Source organism: Salvia splendens, chromosome 1 (assembly GCF_004379255.2).
Source record: "Salvia splendens isolate huo1 chromosome 1, SspV2, whole genome shotgun sequence".
Lineage (NCBI taxonomy): Eukaryota > Viridiplantae > Streptophyta > Magnoliopsida > Lamiales > Lamiaceae > Salvia > Salvia splendens.
The window spans coordinates 7,704,155-7,717,785 of record NC_056032.1 but is presented as its reverse complement, the minus strand read 5'-3'; the positions used below and the strand labels follow the sequence as shown (position 1 = coordinate 7,717,785).

The following is a 13,631-nucleotide window of genomic DNA, read 5'->3' as shown; positions in this document are numbered from 1 at the left end:
GCCTAGCGCCACGGAACCGCCGAGCGCTAGGTGGTTTTTTTTCGCGAAAATCGTTGGGCGGCTGCAATAGACCGCCTAGCGCCGACGCTCGGCTAGGCGGTGCGCTAGGCGCTATTGTGGATGCTCTTAATTCAACCCACATCAACTTTTTTACTTCCATCAGTGACCCCAACCCAACCCAATTAAATATTTTCTTTTTCATATATTTTATATTAATATTTTGATTTATAATTAATTTAGATATATTAAATAATTTCTAAAAATTATAATAAAAAAGTATATGATTCAAATTTAAAACAGAAAATATTAGATATTCAAATAATTAAAGCACAATATAATAATAAATTACACACATTAAAATATACAAGGCGATAATAGAAATAAACAAACCAAAATACAAATGAAGAGTGAAAAAAAAGCTAGCAATAAAATAATAAAAAAATATAAGTAATTAAAATAAAAGAAGTACAATAAAATATATATAAGTAATTGAATAAAATAATACTAACAAATTAAAGTAGTAAAAGAAAATTAAAATTAATTAAATATCCCACATCCAACAAGAAGATGACATGTGTCCTTGACTCCCACTTTTTGCCAAGGCCATGTGACATTGAAATGGGAGGGTTGGGCCATTGAATTTCATTTATAATTATTTTTATTTATGGCTTTTTTGTCTTATATGGGTGACATTGGTGACATAGTCACCGATGGAAGTAGTCTTAAATATTTATAGACCCCACGCCACTTTAAACATTTTTTTATTCTATCTCTTGACTAAGAGAGAATACGTACAATAATTTATCCCACTATTCTATTCTTTAATTTAAAAAATACAATTAATAAAAACATTTCATTAATAATAAAACTTCATTAAAAATCTGAAAATGTCATTACAAATTCCTAAATATTAAAACTTACATAATTTAATATAAATTTAAAATTGCATAATTTAAATTCTAATAATTAAAAATTATAAAATTTAAATCTTAAAAATTGAAAACTATTGTACTAGTATGATACCCCATTGACATTGGAAGGCTTCAATCATCTGGCCATGCACAACTTGTTTGTTGCGGATTCATTCGTCTAGTTTCCATGTGGAGTACTTGGTTCAAAATATCCGCATAAAATACTCGGATAAGGAGGTGGGGGAGGGGTGGAGCTTGGGGGCCGTTTGGGCTTGTCCTCGTCTGCGGCTAGCTTTTGCCGCCTTCGTCCCAAGTGGACGACGCCGCGAACCGATTTCGGAACCGCTTGCACTAGCGTCAAAACCATGTAAATGAGCTCCTGCGAACTGGCTTGCGACCTCATCCTCGTCGAGATTGGTGCGCGACATCGATTGTATGGAGGTGGGGCCCGAGGAGGATTCGATTCCACCCGTCCATTTATCATGGCAAACCTTTTTCCAAGTACTGATATGCTTTAATGGCTCTATGGGTGTCAGTTTGGAGAGAAGCATGGCCACCGCCAAAACGTTGGCTTCGCTCGATCTACCGATCTGCCTCATTTCATTGTTGAAGAGACCGCTTAACTTTTGGATATCTTCGTTTGCACGTCTGAAATGCATGCGAAGCATCTTTATATTGTGTTCAATAGTTCCACACGGGCACGTCGGCTCTACAGACCGAGTAGTGGCCTCCGCGATGAGATGCTCTTTATGGTGGTTGGTGAGTCACTCGCAACAACGACTCGTTGTGGTCTCGTCCGGCTGGGGTGAGTGGTCTCCCCCGGCCGAGCACCATTGCGAATGCTCTAAGTGATGTTCCACGTCGTTAATTAAATTATTACCTGTCTTCCATGTCATTTTAACAAGCCAGAACCCTAAATCTATAGTCGGTAGGAAATTGACATCCCGATCAAAGTTTATAATATTATTTGTCAAATTTGAAGTATGAAAAAAATTAGTAATTTTTTTTAAAAATTGCTATTCCTAAATTAAAACACTATAATTTTTATATTAGTATTAATAGTATTATTCCTAGCGTGTGAATAATTTACAAACAAGCCTTTATAAAAAGTGAAAACAAACTTGCGCTAAGGTTTGCACTGTCTACCAATGGCGAATCTGAAAACCGATTCCCCTCTCTCCACCCGCATCGCCCGTTCCTTCCTCCACTTCCTCAACTCCGGTAATTCTCTCCGCCGCCGCTTACACGTGCTTGCGTTTCACTTCTCGATCAATAATCAATAATTGTGTTGAGCTGAACAAGGTTTTATAACATTATTTGTTGAATATACACAGTTGAGCTGTCGGACGGAGCTGACGATGAAGTTCTTCAAGTTGCAAAGGAATGCTTGGCGGAGGTTTTTAAGATTGATCAGTCTTCAATCGATAGTCAGTCGAATTGTGATTCGTTAGTCGACATTTTCAGCTCTAGAGAAGAATCTGGGAGGTGTATCGGTAATAATGGTGTTTCTGATTCCGAGGCGCCGACTTCGTCTAGTGGGAAGGATGCGAGAGTACAATCATCGGTCCTCTTCTTACTTTATTGCTTGTGATATTTGGAATTGTGATTGTTCGTGTTTAGGTTTTGACTGAATTGCAACTGTACATTTTATCTATCCACACGTTTTTTTGCACGACACAACTAGTTACCTTATTTGATAAGGTTAAAAATTGGATAGGTATGATGTTAAGTCATTTGATTAGAGTCTCCTAAATCCATTGTACTGATCTAGATAATCAAAACACAACCTGTTGGAAGGTAGAAATCTATGTGTTTGCCTTTTTTGGGAAAAGCCTCTGTTAAGTTTGGCAATTAGCAGAGACTTGATATTTCCTTGATGTTCTCAGTGCTCAACAATTATCTTCTAAGTGTTAGTTTTACGTTGTTAATTATCCTGGTTGGTGGGGCCGTTGGAGCGGGAGTTAGGTAATAGGTATTTTCATTTGATCTTCTTGTGCTATTTTATGTAATGGCTGGCTCTAATTCTATGATGTTCTATTTCAGGATAAGGACAGAACAAGAGAGCCACCACATTCACTTGGTAGGCTGTAACACTTTTTCCTATGTAGATTGATTATATGGTTTTTATGGATGTATTTCGTATGAGCAATATAGGAAATACCCTTGTTATTGGAGTGTGATAAAGATTTTATCTCCTTATCCACCTTTCCGTTAGTACTGACTACTGGTACTCGTACATTGGGGGTGTAATAAATTTTCAGTCCTATTGGGAACCAATTGCTTTTGATGAAATGAGACCTGTGGCATAAGTGTCACACTACGTGTATATTTCAGCATTCTGAATATTAGTTATGCTGCTTTAGCCTTTAGACTTGACTAAGTCGATTCAATGAAGGTGTGGAGACAAGGATAGAATACCAGATATATCTTTATGTTTGCCATCTATGCAAGGATGTTTTTTTCACCTAGTTGTCCTTAAGTTGGTTGGTGCTTGAGAATGGAAATAGCAGGGATCAGTTGTCTATTTTCCCTTATAAGTTAAAAATGATTTCTTCCGATAAAGGATAACACTCTATTTTAAATTAACAGGAAAAGATGAACTTTTTGGTCAGTTTTTTGGTGCTCTTGAAAACATCCACTATTTCAGAAGAATGCCTGATGGGAATGATGATCAGATCGAGCTTGATAGAGCAACATACCTGTTTCATAATGCTGTGCAGGTATGAGGTGCTTAACTTGATAGGGAAACTATTTATAGTTTTAAGTTTGCATCATTGTACATGGTGTGTTGATTCAGAATTAGTGATGTGGGAAGCGTAGATAGCTGATAGCTCCCATTTAATGCTTCACTAGCCTTTTCTTGGCCGAGTTTTTTTTTGTCATGCATGTCAGTGATGTCACTTGACCAAGTTCGTTTATTTTGTTGATGTCAACTTATCAAGTGGGAATCTTGTCCGCTTATATAGTACTTATATGAGGCATGTACTAGACATTTCTTCACTGTCGCGCCGTCTTATCGACAACATCAGATGAGTGAGCCAATATAGTTATATAGGTTTTGGTGATTCATTTGATAGCATATTAGTTTCTTGGTGTTAGCAGGAAATGCAGACAACAGGGCGTCAAACTTTTGATCAGAAAATGCTGGCAGAGACCTTCAAAACACAAGGTACCTACACTTGATATTTTTCAAGCAAAAGGCTTTGATACACAATTGTCAACAATGTAAAATGAAACGAATATGCCATGGTCCCATGTTTCTTAACTACATGATTCTGCAATAATGTAATTGTAAAGAAAACATATGTTGATCAAAGTCAAAAGGATACATGTGTGAGAATTCTGGAAAAAGTTAAGGCAATCAAATATTTCGGAGTGCCATTGGGTGGGAACCCCTTGACCCCCTCTAGTGTTAGTAGTTAGTACATAAAAACTATGACTTAGATGCTCTAGCAACTGCTAGGTTACTAGATGTTCCACTTTAAAATACATAATGGAGTTGTAAAATTGATTAGGGAAAATAAGAAAAATCTTTATCAATGACAACATATGGAAACAACTATTGTATTTCAGGAAAATAATTGTTTTTGGTAATCATAAAAAATACTGTTTTTTTTGTTTCCAGAGATTTTAGTGTTATCTTTGTTTGGGATGTCTTCTTAGGTAACAAGGCCATGCAGTCTAAACTCTACACAGAAGCAATTGAATTATATACTTTTGCTATTGCTTTATGTGAAGGCAATGCTGTTTACTACTGCAACAGGTCAGTATCATATTTATGTAGATTAGAAGTTATCTATTCTATGTCTTCAGCCTTCATACCATTAAATGACGTCCTAATTTTGTCAATATGTCACATGTATTGTTGGGTTTTTCAAGTCCTTAGCGCTTACCTAATATTTTTCAGGGCAGCTGCATATACCCAGATTCAGCGATATGATGAAGCAGTTCGAGATTGTTTGAAATCCATAGAGATCAATCCAAATTATAGCAAGGCTTATAGTCGCCTAGGATTTGTTTACTATGCTCAAGGGAAGTACAGGGATGCTATTGATAAAGGATTTTCAAAAGGTTGGCGGTTTTAATTGAAGAAAACTTTTCCTTTCAAGTTGAATAAGTAAACTGTGATTTTTATCAGATCAGTTACATCTCAGTTGCTCTAGACTCTTCTGTCAGTTTCAATAGGTGACATACTTTTCTTACATAAGCTTTAGATGGAATAGTATGGAACTAACTCTTACAAAACCTTTAATATTGTTTCAGACATCAAATGATGTTATGTACCTGCCGTTATGTAATTGTTCTGTGAATATGTTAGTTGAGATCATATAAGTTGACCTTGTGAAGATGTATGGCATGCAAAAGTGGAATCTTATAGAATTATTGTCTTGTTGGCAGCCTTGCAGCTGGAACCTAATAATGATTCAGTGAAAGAAAATATCCGGGTTAGTTGACATATGCTATTGATATTGTAGGACTTATCAGTGTTTAAATATGGTTATAATATCATTCTTATTTTCTTACTCTTAAGGTTGCCGAAATGAAGCTGAAAGACGAGCAACACAGGGCAGGCTCTGATCAGGTACTTAATACTAGTGAAGCGAGATATAAAATTTCATATTTGCGACGGTTGTTTGATATTTCTGAAAGATGGTTCTTACAGAGCAAAACTCGCTGGGAATAAAACATCAAACAACATATTGACAGTTTCAACTTACTTTTTTAAATATGAGCAATAGTTCCAAACTTCATTTATAGCTTATCTCCCTTTCACAGAGTTCTACCTCAACGAGTCATGGACAGTCGAGCCACCAACATGAAGGTCGACCAAGAAGTAGTTCCACATCAGCACCTCCGTTTTCCATGCCTTTCAACATGAACGGTTTTCCCCCTGATATCACTAGCATGGTGATGAATATTACTGGCAACATGTTCCAAGATGGGCCTGAGGGAGCGAGTCAAGCTGGTCCACACAACGAGCCAGGAGTCAGAGTTGATGGCAATGTAAATTTCGACGTCAATGAACTGCCCGAGGAAATATCTGGTGCTTTCAGGTCTATGATGGGGATGTTCTCTGGAGCATCACCCAATGGGAATCAACAAGATAACAACAATGGAAGACCAGCCCCGAGCTAAGACAACAATTTACTGCTCGAACAAACGCTTGTACAGTCCTCAAACTCGATCTCTACTTTTGACTTATTTTGAGAACCCTACTGCAGCTCTACTCAATAGATTTGCGCAGGAGCAGAATCTTGGTTGCTGGATGTATAATGCAAATTCAGGTAAATTTGAAATTTTGAATTATCTGTTTATATGGGCAAATGTTTTCAGTTTGTTCGAGGGAAATGTATTAATTAACAAACGAATTATAAATCCAACAATAATTGAATTAAGTTGTGGCTCTGACAAGCCCTCACTTCTACTTAGTCTCTATTTGTTGATTATATTAAATTAAGTTGTAAAAACATAATAATAGAGCCTTATTTTAATTTTCTCAAACCTTTAAATGTGTTTCATCTTGTGAGTTGTCTCTCTTTGTTGATTGTATTAAATTAAGTTGTAAATAACATTATAAAAATAGAGCTTTATTTTAATTTCCTCAAACCTTCAAATGTGTTTCCATCATGTCATTTACGAAACTAACTTTTCTCGAAAAAAGAGATTATTTTCTAAATGCCGTTTCAGGATTGTAATGGGCGAAAGCTTATGATTTTGGTTTATTTTGTAAAAAAATAAATTGTTTGAAAGTTACAAACTTGGTCAAATTCTTCACAAGTTTGAAAATAACATGGAAAATCATAAAATTTGAATTTGGTCACAATTATCCCACTAGCCGAAAGTAGACGTCACCACGGTTCTGGAACCGGCGGTTCACGGTTCGGAACCGTCGGTTCCGGTTCAATAAATTGATGAACCTGAACCGGCCCGGCCAAGGTGTGGCGGTTCCGGTTCGTGAACCGTGGAACCGCCGGTTCAAGTGAGCCGTGGAACCGCCTGTGATTGGCCGGTTCCGGGCCGGTTCGGTCGGTTCGGCGGTTCGTTTTGATTTTTTTTCATTATAAATATGTAATTCAAGTAAAAAATGTAAATATATTTGCATAAATAAAATTAGAATAAAGCAATTTTAGAGATTTAAATTACAAATACAATTTTATTGATACAAATTACTAACTTCAAATTACAAATTACAACGGTAAAATTGCAAATTACAACTTTAAAATTACAAATTACAACTTAAAATTTACAAATTACAACTTAAAATTACAAATTACAACTTCAAAATTGCAAATTACAACTTATTACTTAACATTACAAATTACAACTTTAAAATTACAACAATTACAAATCGAAAAATTTAAATACAAGTTACTTACAACAATTACAAGTTACAACAATTACAAATCGAAAAATTTAAATATAAGTTACAACAATTACAAGTTACAATAATTACAAATTTACAACTGACAAGTGTTGACAAAAAAGACTTAGAAGATCATTAAAAGATAATCCTCATTTGATAAGTATCTTATTGGTGAAAAAGTGGGTAATGGGTATCTTTGGGGCAGATAGTACTGGAACACAAATTTATATATGGAATCTGGATGAATGAGGATCAGATTATAGTTTAAAATGGCGGGAGTTCATTTCATCGTCAGACTCGGATGAATATACCACCCTGATGGCGGGAGTTCGTTTCATCGTCAGACTCGTAAGTTGTAAATTTGTAATTGTTGTAACTTGTAATTGTTGTAACTTATATTAAAAATTTTCGATTTATAATTGTTGTAACTTGTAATTGTTGTAAGTAACTTGTATTTAAATTTTTCGATTTGTAATTGTTGTAATTTGTAATTTTAAAGTTGTAATTTGTAATGTTAAGTAATAAGTTGTAATTTGCAATTTTGAAGTTGTAATTTGTAATTTTAAGTTGTAATTTGTAAATTTTAAGTTGTAATTTGTAATTTTAAAGTTGTATTTTGCAATTTTACCGTTGTAATTTGCAATTTTACCGTTGCCCCGATCACCACCACGACGATATGAAGACATGATATTATGAAAATTGGAAGTAGAGAATAGAGAGTAGTGTTTATGTGAATATGATAACATGAACAAGAACAACGTGAGTAAATTATGAGCGCAAATAACGTAAACAACTTGAGAGAATGAGGATGGAGAATAGAGAAATTGAGATTGAGAGAGAAATTCTTATCAACACAAGAATGAGATAAGTAGAAAATGAAGAGGAGGGGGTATTTATAGGGGAAAAATGTGATTAAAAAAAAGAAGAAAAAAGAAAAAAAATTCAAATTTCAAATTTCAAAATTTTGAAATCCGGCGGAACCGCCAGTTTTTGGTCAGAAACCGCCGGTTTCGTCAACGGTTTTCTGACGAAAACCGGCGATTTCTGAAAAGGCTACGTACAGGCCGGTGGTAGCCTGAAAAGGTGTCGGAACCGGCGAACCGGCGGTTCGGAACCGCCGGTTACGGTTCGCAAATTTCTTGAACCTGAACCGGCCCGTCGGAACCGCCGGTTCCGGTCACGGTTCGAACCGCCGCCGACGGTTCCGGTTCCGGTTCGGAACCGCCGGTGACGGTTCCGGGCCGGTTCGGAACCGCCGGTGACGGTTCCGGGCCGGTTCAGCCAGGCCGGTTCGGTTTGGTGATGTCTAGCCGAAAGGGGCTTATATAATTTCACCAAAATTTTTGGCCGTAAGTTACTTGCAAAAACATTTAAATTTCAAGGTTTATTCTACTAAGAGCATCCATAGTGGATGCTTGATCTCACGCCCGATCGCCTGAGATCGGGCTCGGGTGTCGCTGGGCATCCACTGCAAGAGCCCGAGCCCGAGCTGCACGACTGAAAGATCGGTCGTCCCGATCAGGCATCCATTGCAGCCCCGCGCCTGAGCCCGATCTGTTCATTTTTTGCGTTTTTAATTTTAAATTTTTTTAATTCTTTAAACCCTAATTAAACGCTATAAATACCCAATCCTCATTCACTTTTCACAGACCAATACTCTTTACTCCACTCAATTTATCTTCTATTTTCTCATTTTCACACTTTTAAGAATGGATCCGAGTCAATTCCCAAACTCCTATTGTGTCGACGACGATATGTCGATGTTTGGCAGCGGAGGTGGCGTCGGCGCCCGGTGGCCCGGCCACGAAGACTACCGGGTCGAGACGCCTGGATCTATAGGGTCCACTTACGTTTCAGACTCTGAGTTCGATCCGTTCTTCAACACTGACGCGTATCGGGTTGAGGACATGGAGCCTAGTTGTGGGCAACCTCCTACCCCTGAGCCGCCGAGGAGGAAGAAGAAAATGGCGGGGAAGGAAAATGCGCCATCCGTCCCAGTCCCACTCCCATCCAACGCGCCCAACGAAGAGTACGCAATAGGGCGTACTGACTACGAGTTGGAGGAATACGTGAAGGTGGCTCAGTGTTGGGTCGATATATCGGAGGATTCGATATGCGCCAACAACCATACTTCGTCCAGGATGTGGGATAGCATTGAGGCCAGATACAACGAGGTGAAACCGATTTGGGCGTACAAGCGGACCAAGGTTCAGCTGCACAAGTGTTGGGATCGGATCAAGCTCCAAGCCAACAACTTCTGCTATATCTACAACAGGTAGGGCTGGCAATTTTCGACACGACACGATAATCCGACACGAATCTGCACGAAATTATTGGGTTGGAGTTAAGTCTTATTGGGTCCGTGTCCTTATCGGGTTGACCCATTAAGAACCTGATAATTTCAGGTTGGGTTCGGGTCGGATGCGGGTCGGATACGGGTAACCTGTTAAGAAATAATATTATTATTTTTAAAAAATATATTACTTTAATTTTTTAATTTCTTATAAATTAGGTTTAAATAGTATAAAATGAATTTTAATTGTGTAAATTAGGTTAAAAATTAAGGTTTGATCGTGTAATATCATGTTCGGGTCGTTATCGTGTTGCGTCAACCCATATTATATCGTGTCGATAACGGGTTCGTGTCAGGTGCCGGTTTTGTTCGGATTTGAAGGTAGTAGGTCGGGTTCGTGTTCGGATTTACGGTTTCCTTAATAGGTCGGGTTCAGGTTAGGCCTTATTGGGTTGGGTCGTTATAAGGTTGACCCGATAACGACCAAATCCGCACGATTTGCCAGTCCTAACAACAGGAACAGGGACGCAAGGGGCAGCGGTGAGAACATGGATGATGTTCTCAAGAAGTCGATGTCCGGGTACCATTCGCAGTTCGGACAGTTCAAGATGTACAATGTTTGGCTGATCTTGAAGGACAAGGCGAAGTTCAACGGAAGGATACCGGTTGGATCCTCGGCTGCGAAGCGGACGAAGAACACCGCCACTGACGGTTACACGAGCAGCGGCCCATCTCCTGTGGATTTGAACGCTGAGCCGGAAGGGAGTTCCGACATGCCTACGTCTACTTTTAGACGTCCCATTGGCACCAAGGCTGCCAAAGCCCAGGACAAAGGGAAGGCGAAGACGGTGGCGTCTGGATCGGCTCCCCCGCAAGCTGCGCCTCCTCCGTCAGCTCAGCTCATGGCCTCAGCGATTGAGGAGTTCGGAGGTTTTTGCGAGGTGGTTGAGTATAGGTTTATACTTGACGCCCAAAACAGCCTTCATCAGGAAACCGATTCGGAAAAAAGACAGAGGACTGAGAGGATGATCAAGAATTTGAGCAAGAAGTTAAATTTAGATGACTAGTTAGGTTTTTTTAATTTAGTAATTTAGTTTAATGTAGTTTTTTTAGCTAAGTATGATGTAATGTAGTTTTTTTAATTAAGTAATGTAGTTTTTTTGCATTTGTGGTGTTTAATATAATATATTTTGGTATTTTAGTAATTAAAAATAAAATTAAAAAACAATAATATTAAAATTGAAAAAAAAGGATAATAGATAGGTCATCACTGGGGCTCCACCATTGCAGAAAAAGGGGCATGCTGATGTGGCAACCACTAGGGATTTCACTAGGGCATCCATCGTGGATGCTCTAGTACTTGCAATGGATGCTCTAGTACTAGCAAAATACTATTAGAATTGACTAAGTTACAAAATTTGGCTATTCATTGGTCTATACCACTGGCGGACCTAAGAAGGGTCTTGGGGTTCCAACAATTGTAGATGACTCTATATATTATTTAATCATCAGACCTATATGTTCGCTTAGTAGTGCAAGTGGTAAGGTGCAAGGTCTACCAAGTTTTACCACCCTTGTTCGATTCCATCAACCTGAGTTATTTTATATTTTTAAATTTGTCTTTTTACAATATTTTGCATTGTTCTCATAGCTATTATTCATAAAAATATTTTATGTTTTATAGTAATTCATTAATTAACATATTTCAAAATTTATTCATAATTGATAATTTCATTTTTTTGCTATTTTTGTCATATTTTTTCTATTTTTCTACCACTATTATACACAAAAAAATCTCATATTAATACTTCACTATTTAACTTATTTCAAAAGTTACTCATAATTAAAAAAAAAGTTAAATATATACATATCTTAAGTTTTCATATCATTTAATTATTTCTATTTCATAACACATCTCATTCGCATCATTGTCGTAACTTTTGGCTATGCCGACATAAAAAAAACGAACAATTATTATTAATATATTGGACCCCCAACATCAAAATCCTGCGTCCGCCACTGGTCTATACATGATTTACCGTGGTACCTTTTTGTACAAAGTTCCAGTTAACTATTTTTGTCCATGCTTTTACCCCATAAGAGCATCTCCAATGGCGGTGAGCGGGCCGACTAGCCGATTTTCGGCGCTCGCCGGTCCGCTCGCCGAACCATTGGAACCGGCGAGCGCCATTTCGGCAAAAAAATCGGCTAGCGCTCGCCGGTCCGCTCGCCGAACCATTGGAACCGGCGAGCGCCATTGCAGGCGAGCGTTCGGCGAGCGAATTTAATTTTTTTTTAAAATTTTCGAAACACTATATATACGCGATTTGCACGTCATTTTCATTCACACCACTTGTTTTAACGAGTACTCCCTCTATCTTAATTTCTGTAAAAGATCAATAACGCGAAATGGAGAACAACAACGAAGGTATTCCAGTGACGAGCGGGTCTCAAACTCCCCCGGTACCCGTGGGAGGTGGATGGGGTCCGATGCCCGGGTACTACAACATGTACCCGTGGCAGCAGATGATGCCCGAGATGGCACCCGGGGGGAGTATGCCGGGGGTGTACTGGCTATGCCGGGGTGGACACCCGGGATGCAGGGGACGCCGGGGGGGAGGGGAAACGTCTATCGCCCCAGTTTTATTTTTCGACTGACTCTTCGCACACATCAACCCCAACGGAGGCGCAGTTCACGCAATATGAGACTTTCTCCTTAGAGGAGTTGGGGTTTGATCTTCTCGGTGTTCCGGAAACTCCCGTTCAAACGGAGGGAGTAGGGCGGGGTTGGGGCCCCGCAAAGAAGAAGGGCAGGGGGAAGGACAAGAGGGTCGGCCAGTCGTCGCAGTCGGTTGAGGACGACCCCTCGGTGCGGATGAAGTGGACGGACGCGGAGAACATCGCGCTTTCCAAGGCGTGGGTGAGTGTCTGTGATGATCCTCTGACTTCGAACAATCAAAGGATCATCAACATGTGGACCAAAATTGCTGCAGCCTACATGAGATTTTGCCCGGAGGGGAGGCCGTGCACCGGGGAGGAGTGCCGGAAGGGGTGGGACCGAATCAGGGCTGAGGTCTCCCGATTTTCGGGCTTGTACGCCAACGCCCTTCGCATGCAGAGCAGTGGTCAAACGGAGGATGACTGCAGGAGGATAGCGGAGAAAGCCTTCCCCCAACCCGGGTTGTATAAGAAGTTCACCTACTGGAACTGCTACGAGGTGCTGAACGACTCCGAGAAGTTCCGAGCAGGTGTTGATGCTGGCTGGCCGAAGAAGCAACGACTGAACTATACCGGTGATTACAGCGGCAGCACCGGCGGTTCCCACGACCTCCCCGAGGGTGCTTAGGAGCTCCCGTCCCCGCCATCGTTCGCTCGCCAAACTCGTCCGGTTGGTCAAAGGCGGGCGCAACGGGAGGCGAGGGAGGGAGGCGCCGGGGGGTCCCAGGAGGTACAGTCGGCATCCCCCTTGGCCAGTCGACAGAGGATCTCAAATTCTTCACGTGTCAACAAACGCGCGCTCAGATGGCCAAGACGTTAGCCGAATGGCGGACGACGACGGACCCCGATGAGAAGAGTTTTCTTCACGCAATGCTCGTGAGCATGCGTGACGATTTGAAGACCGGGGGGCACCGGGGGGTTCCGGCAGATACGGAGGCGGCGGCGACGGTGACGGTGGCAAGGGGGGCGACGGAGACGAGGAGTGAGGCGGAGGTCTTGTTTTTTTTAAATAATGTAATTTTTTAAATTAATGTATTTTTTAATGTAATTTTTTTTAAATTAATGTATTTTTTATTGTACTTTTTTTTAATTTAAATAATATTATTGAATTTTCCCGTATCTGTGTCGTACATTTAATTCCGTATTTTATGTGATTGTCAATTATTTGTTTTATATAATTAGGGGTGATGTGACTAGGCTATTACCGGACTATTTGCTTGTCCTAATGATGTGGCAGGATAATTTTTAGTGCTGATGATGTGCCAGGAGGAGTTTGTGGTTGTGCTATTGCTGGGCGAAAGCCACCGGAGATGTCCTAAATTCAAGAATGAGCTGTTCACTGCTG

The 13,631-nt window shown here is 39.8% G+C and overlaps 1 protein-coding gene across 2 annotated transcripts; it reads left to right on the top strand.

Annotated features, from left to right (window-relative positions):
- The first annotated feature begins 1,998 nt into the window (after positions 1-1,998).
- LOC121811195 (small glutamine-rich tetratricopeptide repeat-containing protein-like) lies at positions 1,999-6,340 on the top strand. 2 transcript variants are annotated; one of them, XM_042212004.1, is made up of 10 exons: positions 1,999-2,132; positions 2,246-2,475; positions 2,955-2,991; positions 3,501-3,631; positions 4,014-4,080; positions 4,575-4,674; positions 4,819-4,982; positions 5,310-5,356; positions 5,443-5,493; positions 5,688-6,340. In XM_042212004.1, exons 1-10 carry the CDS (start codon positions 2,060-2,062, stop codon positions 6,045-6,047), a joined length of 1,260 nt encoding a protein of 419 aa, XP_042067938.1. In that variant the 5' UTR covers positions 1,999-2,059; the 3' UTR covers positions 6,048-6,340. The 2 variants fall into 2 exon arrangements, with proteins under 2 accessions (XP_042067938.1, XP_042067946.1); XM_042212012.1 differs by having other exon boundaries at positions 2,022-2,132; positions 2,246-2,463.
- The last annotated feature ends 7,291 nt before the right edge of the window (positions 6,341-13,631 follow it).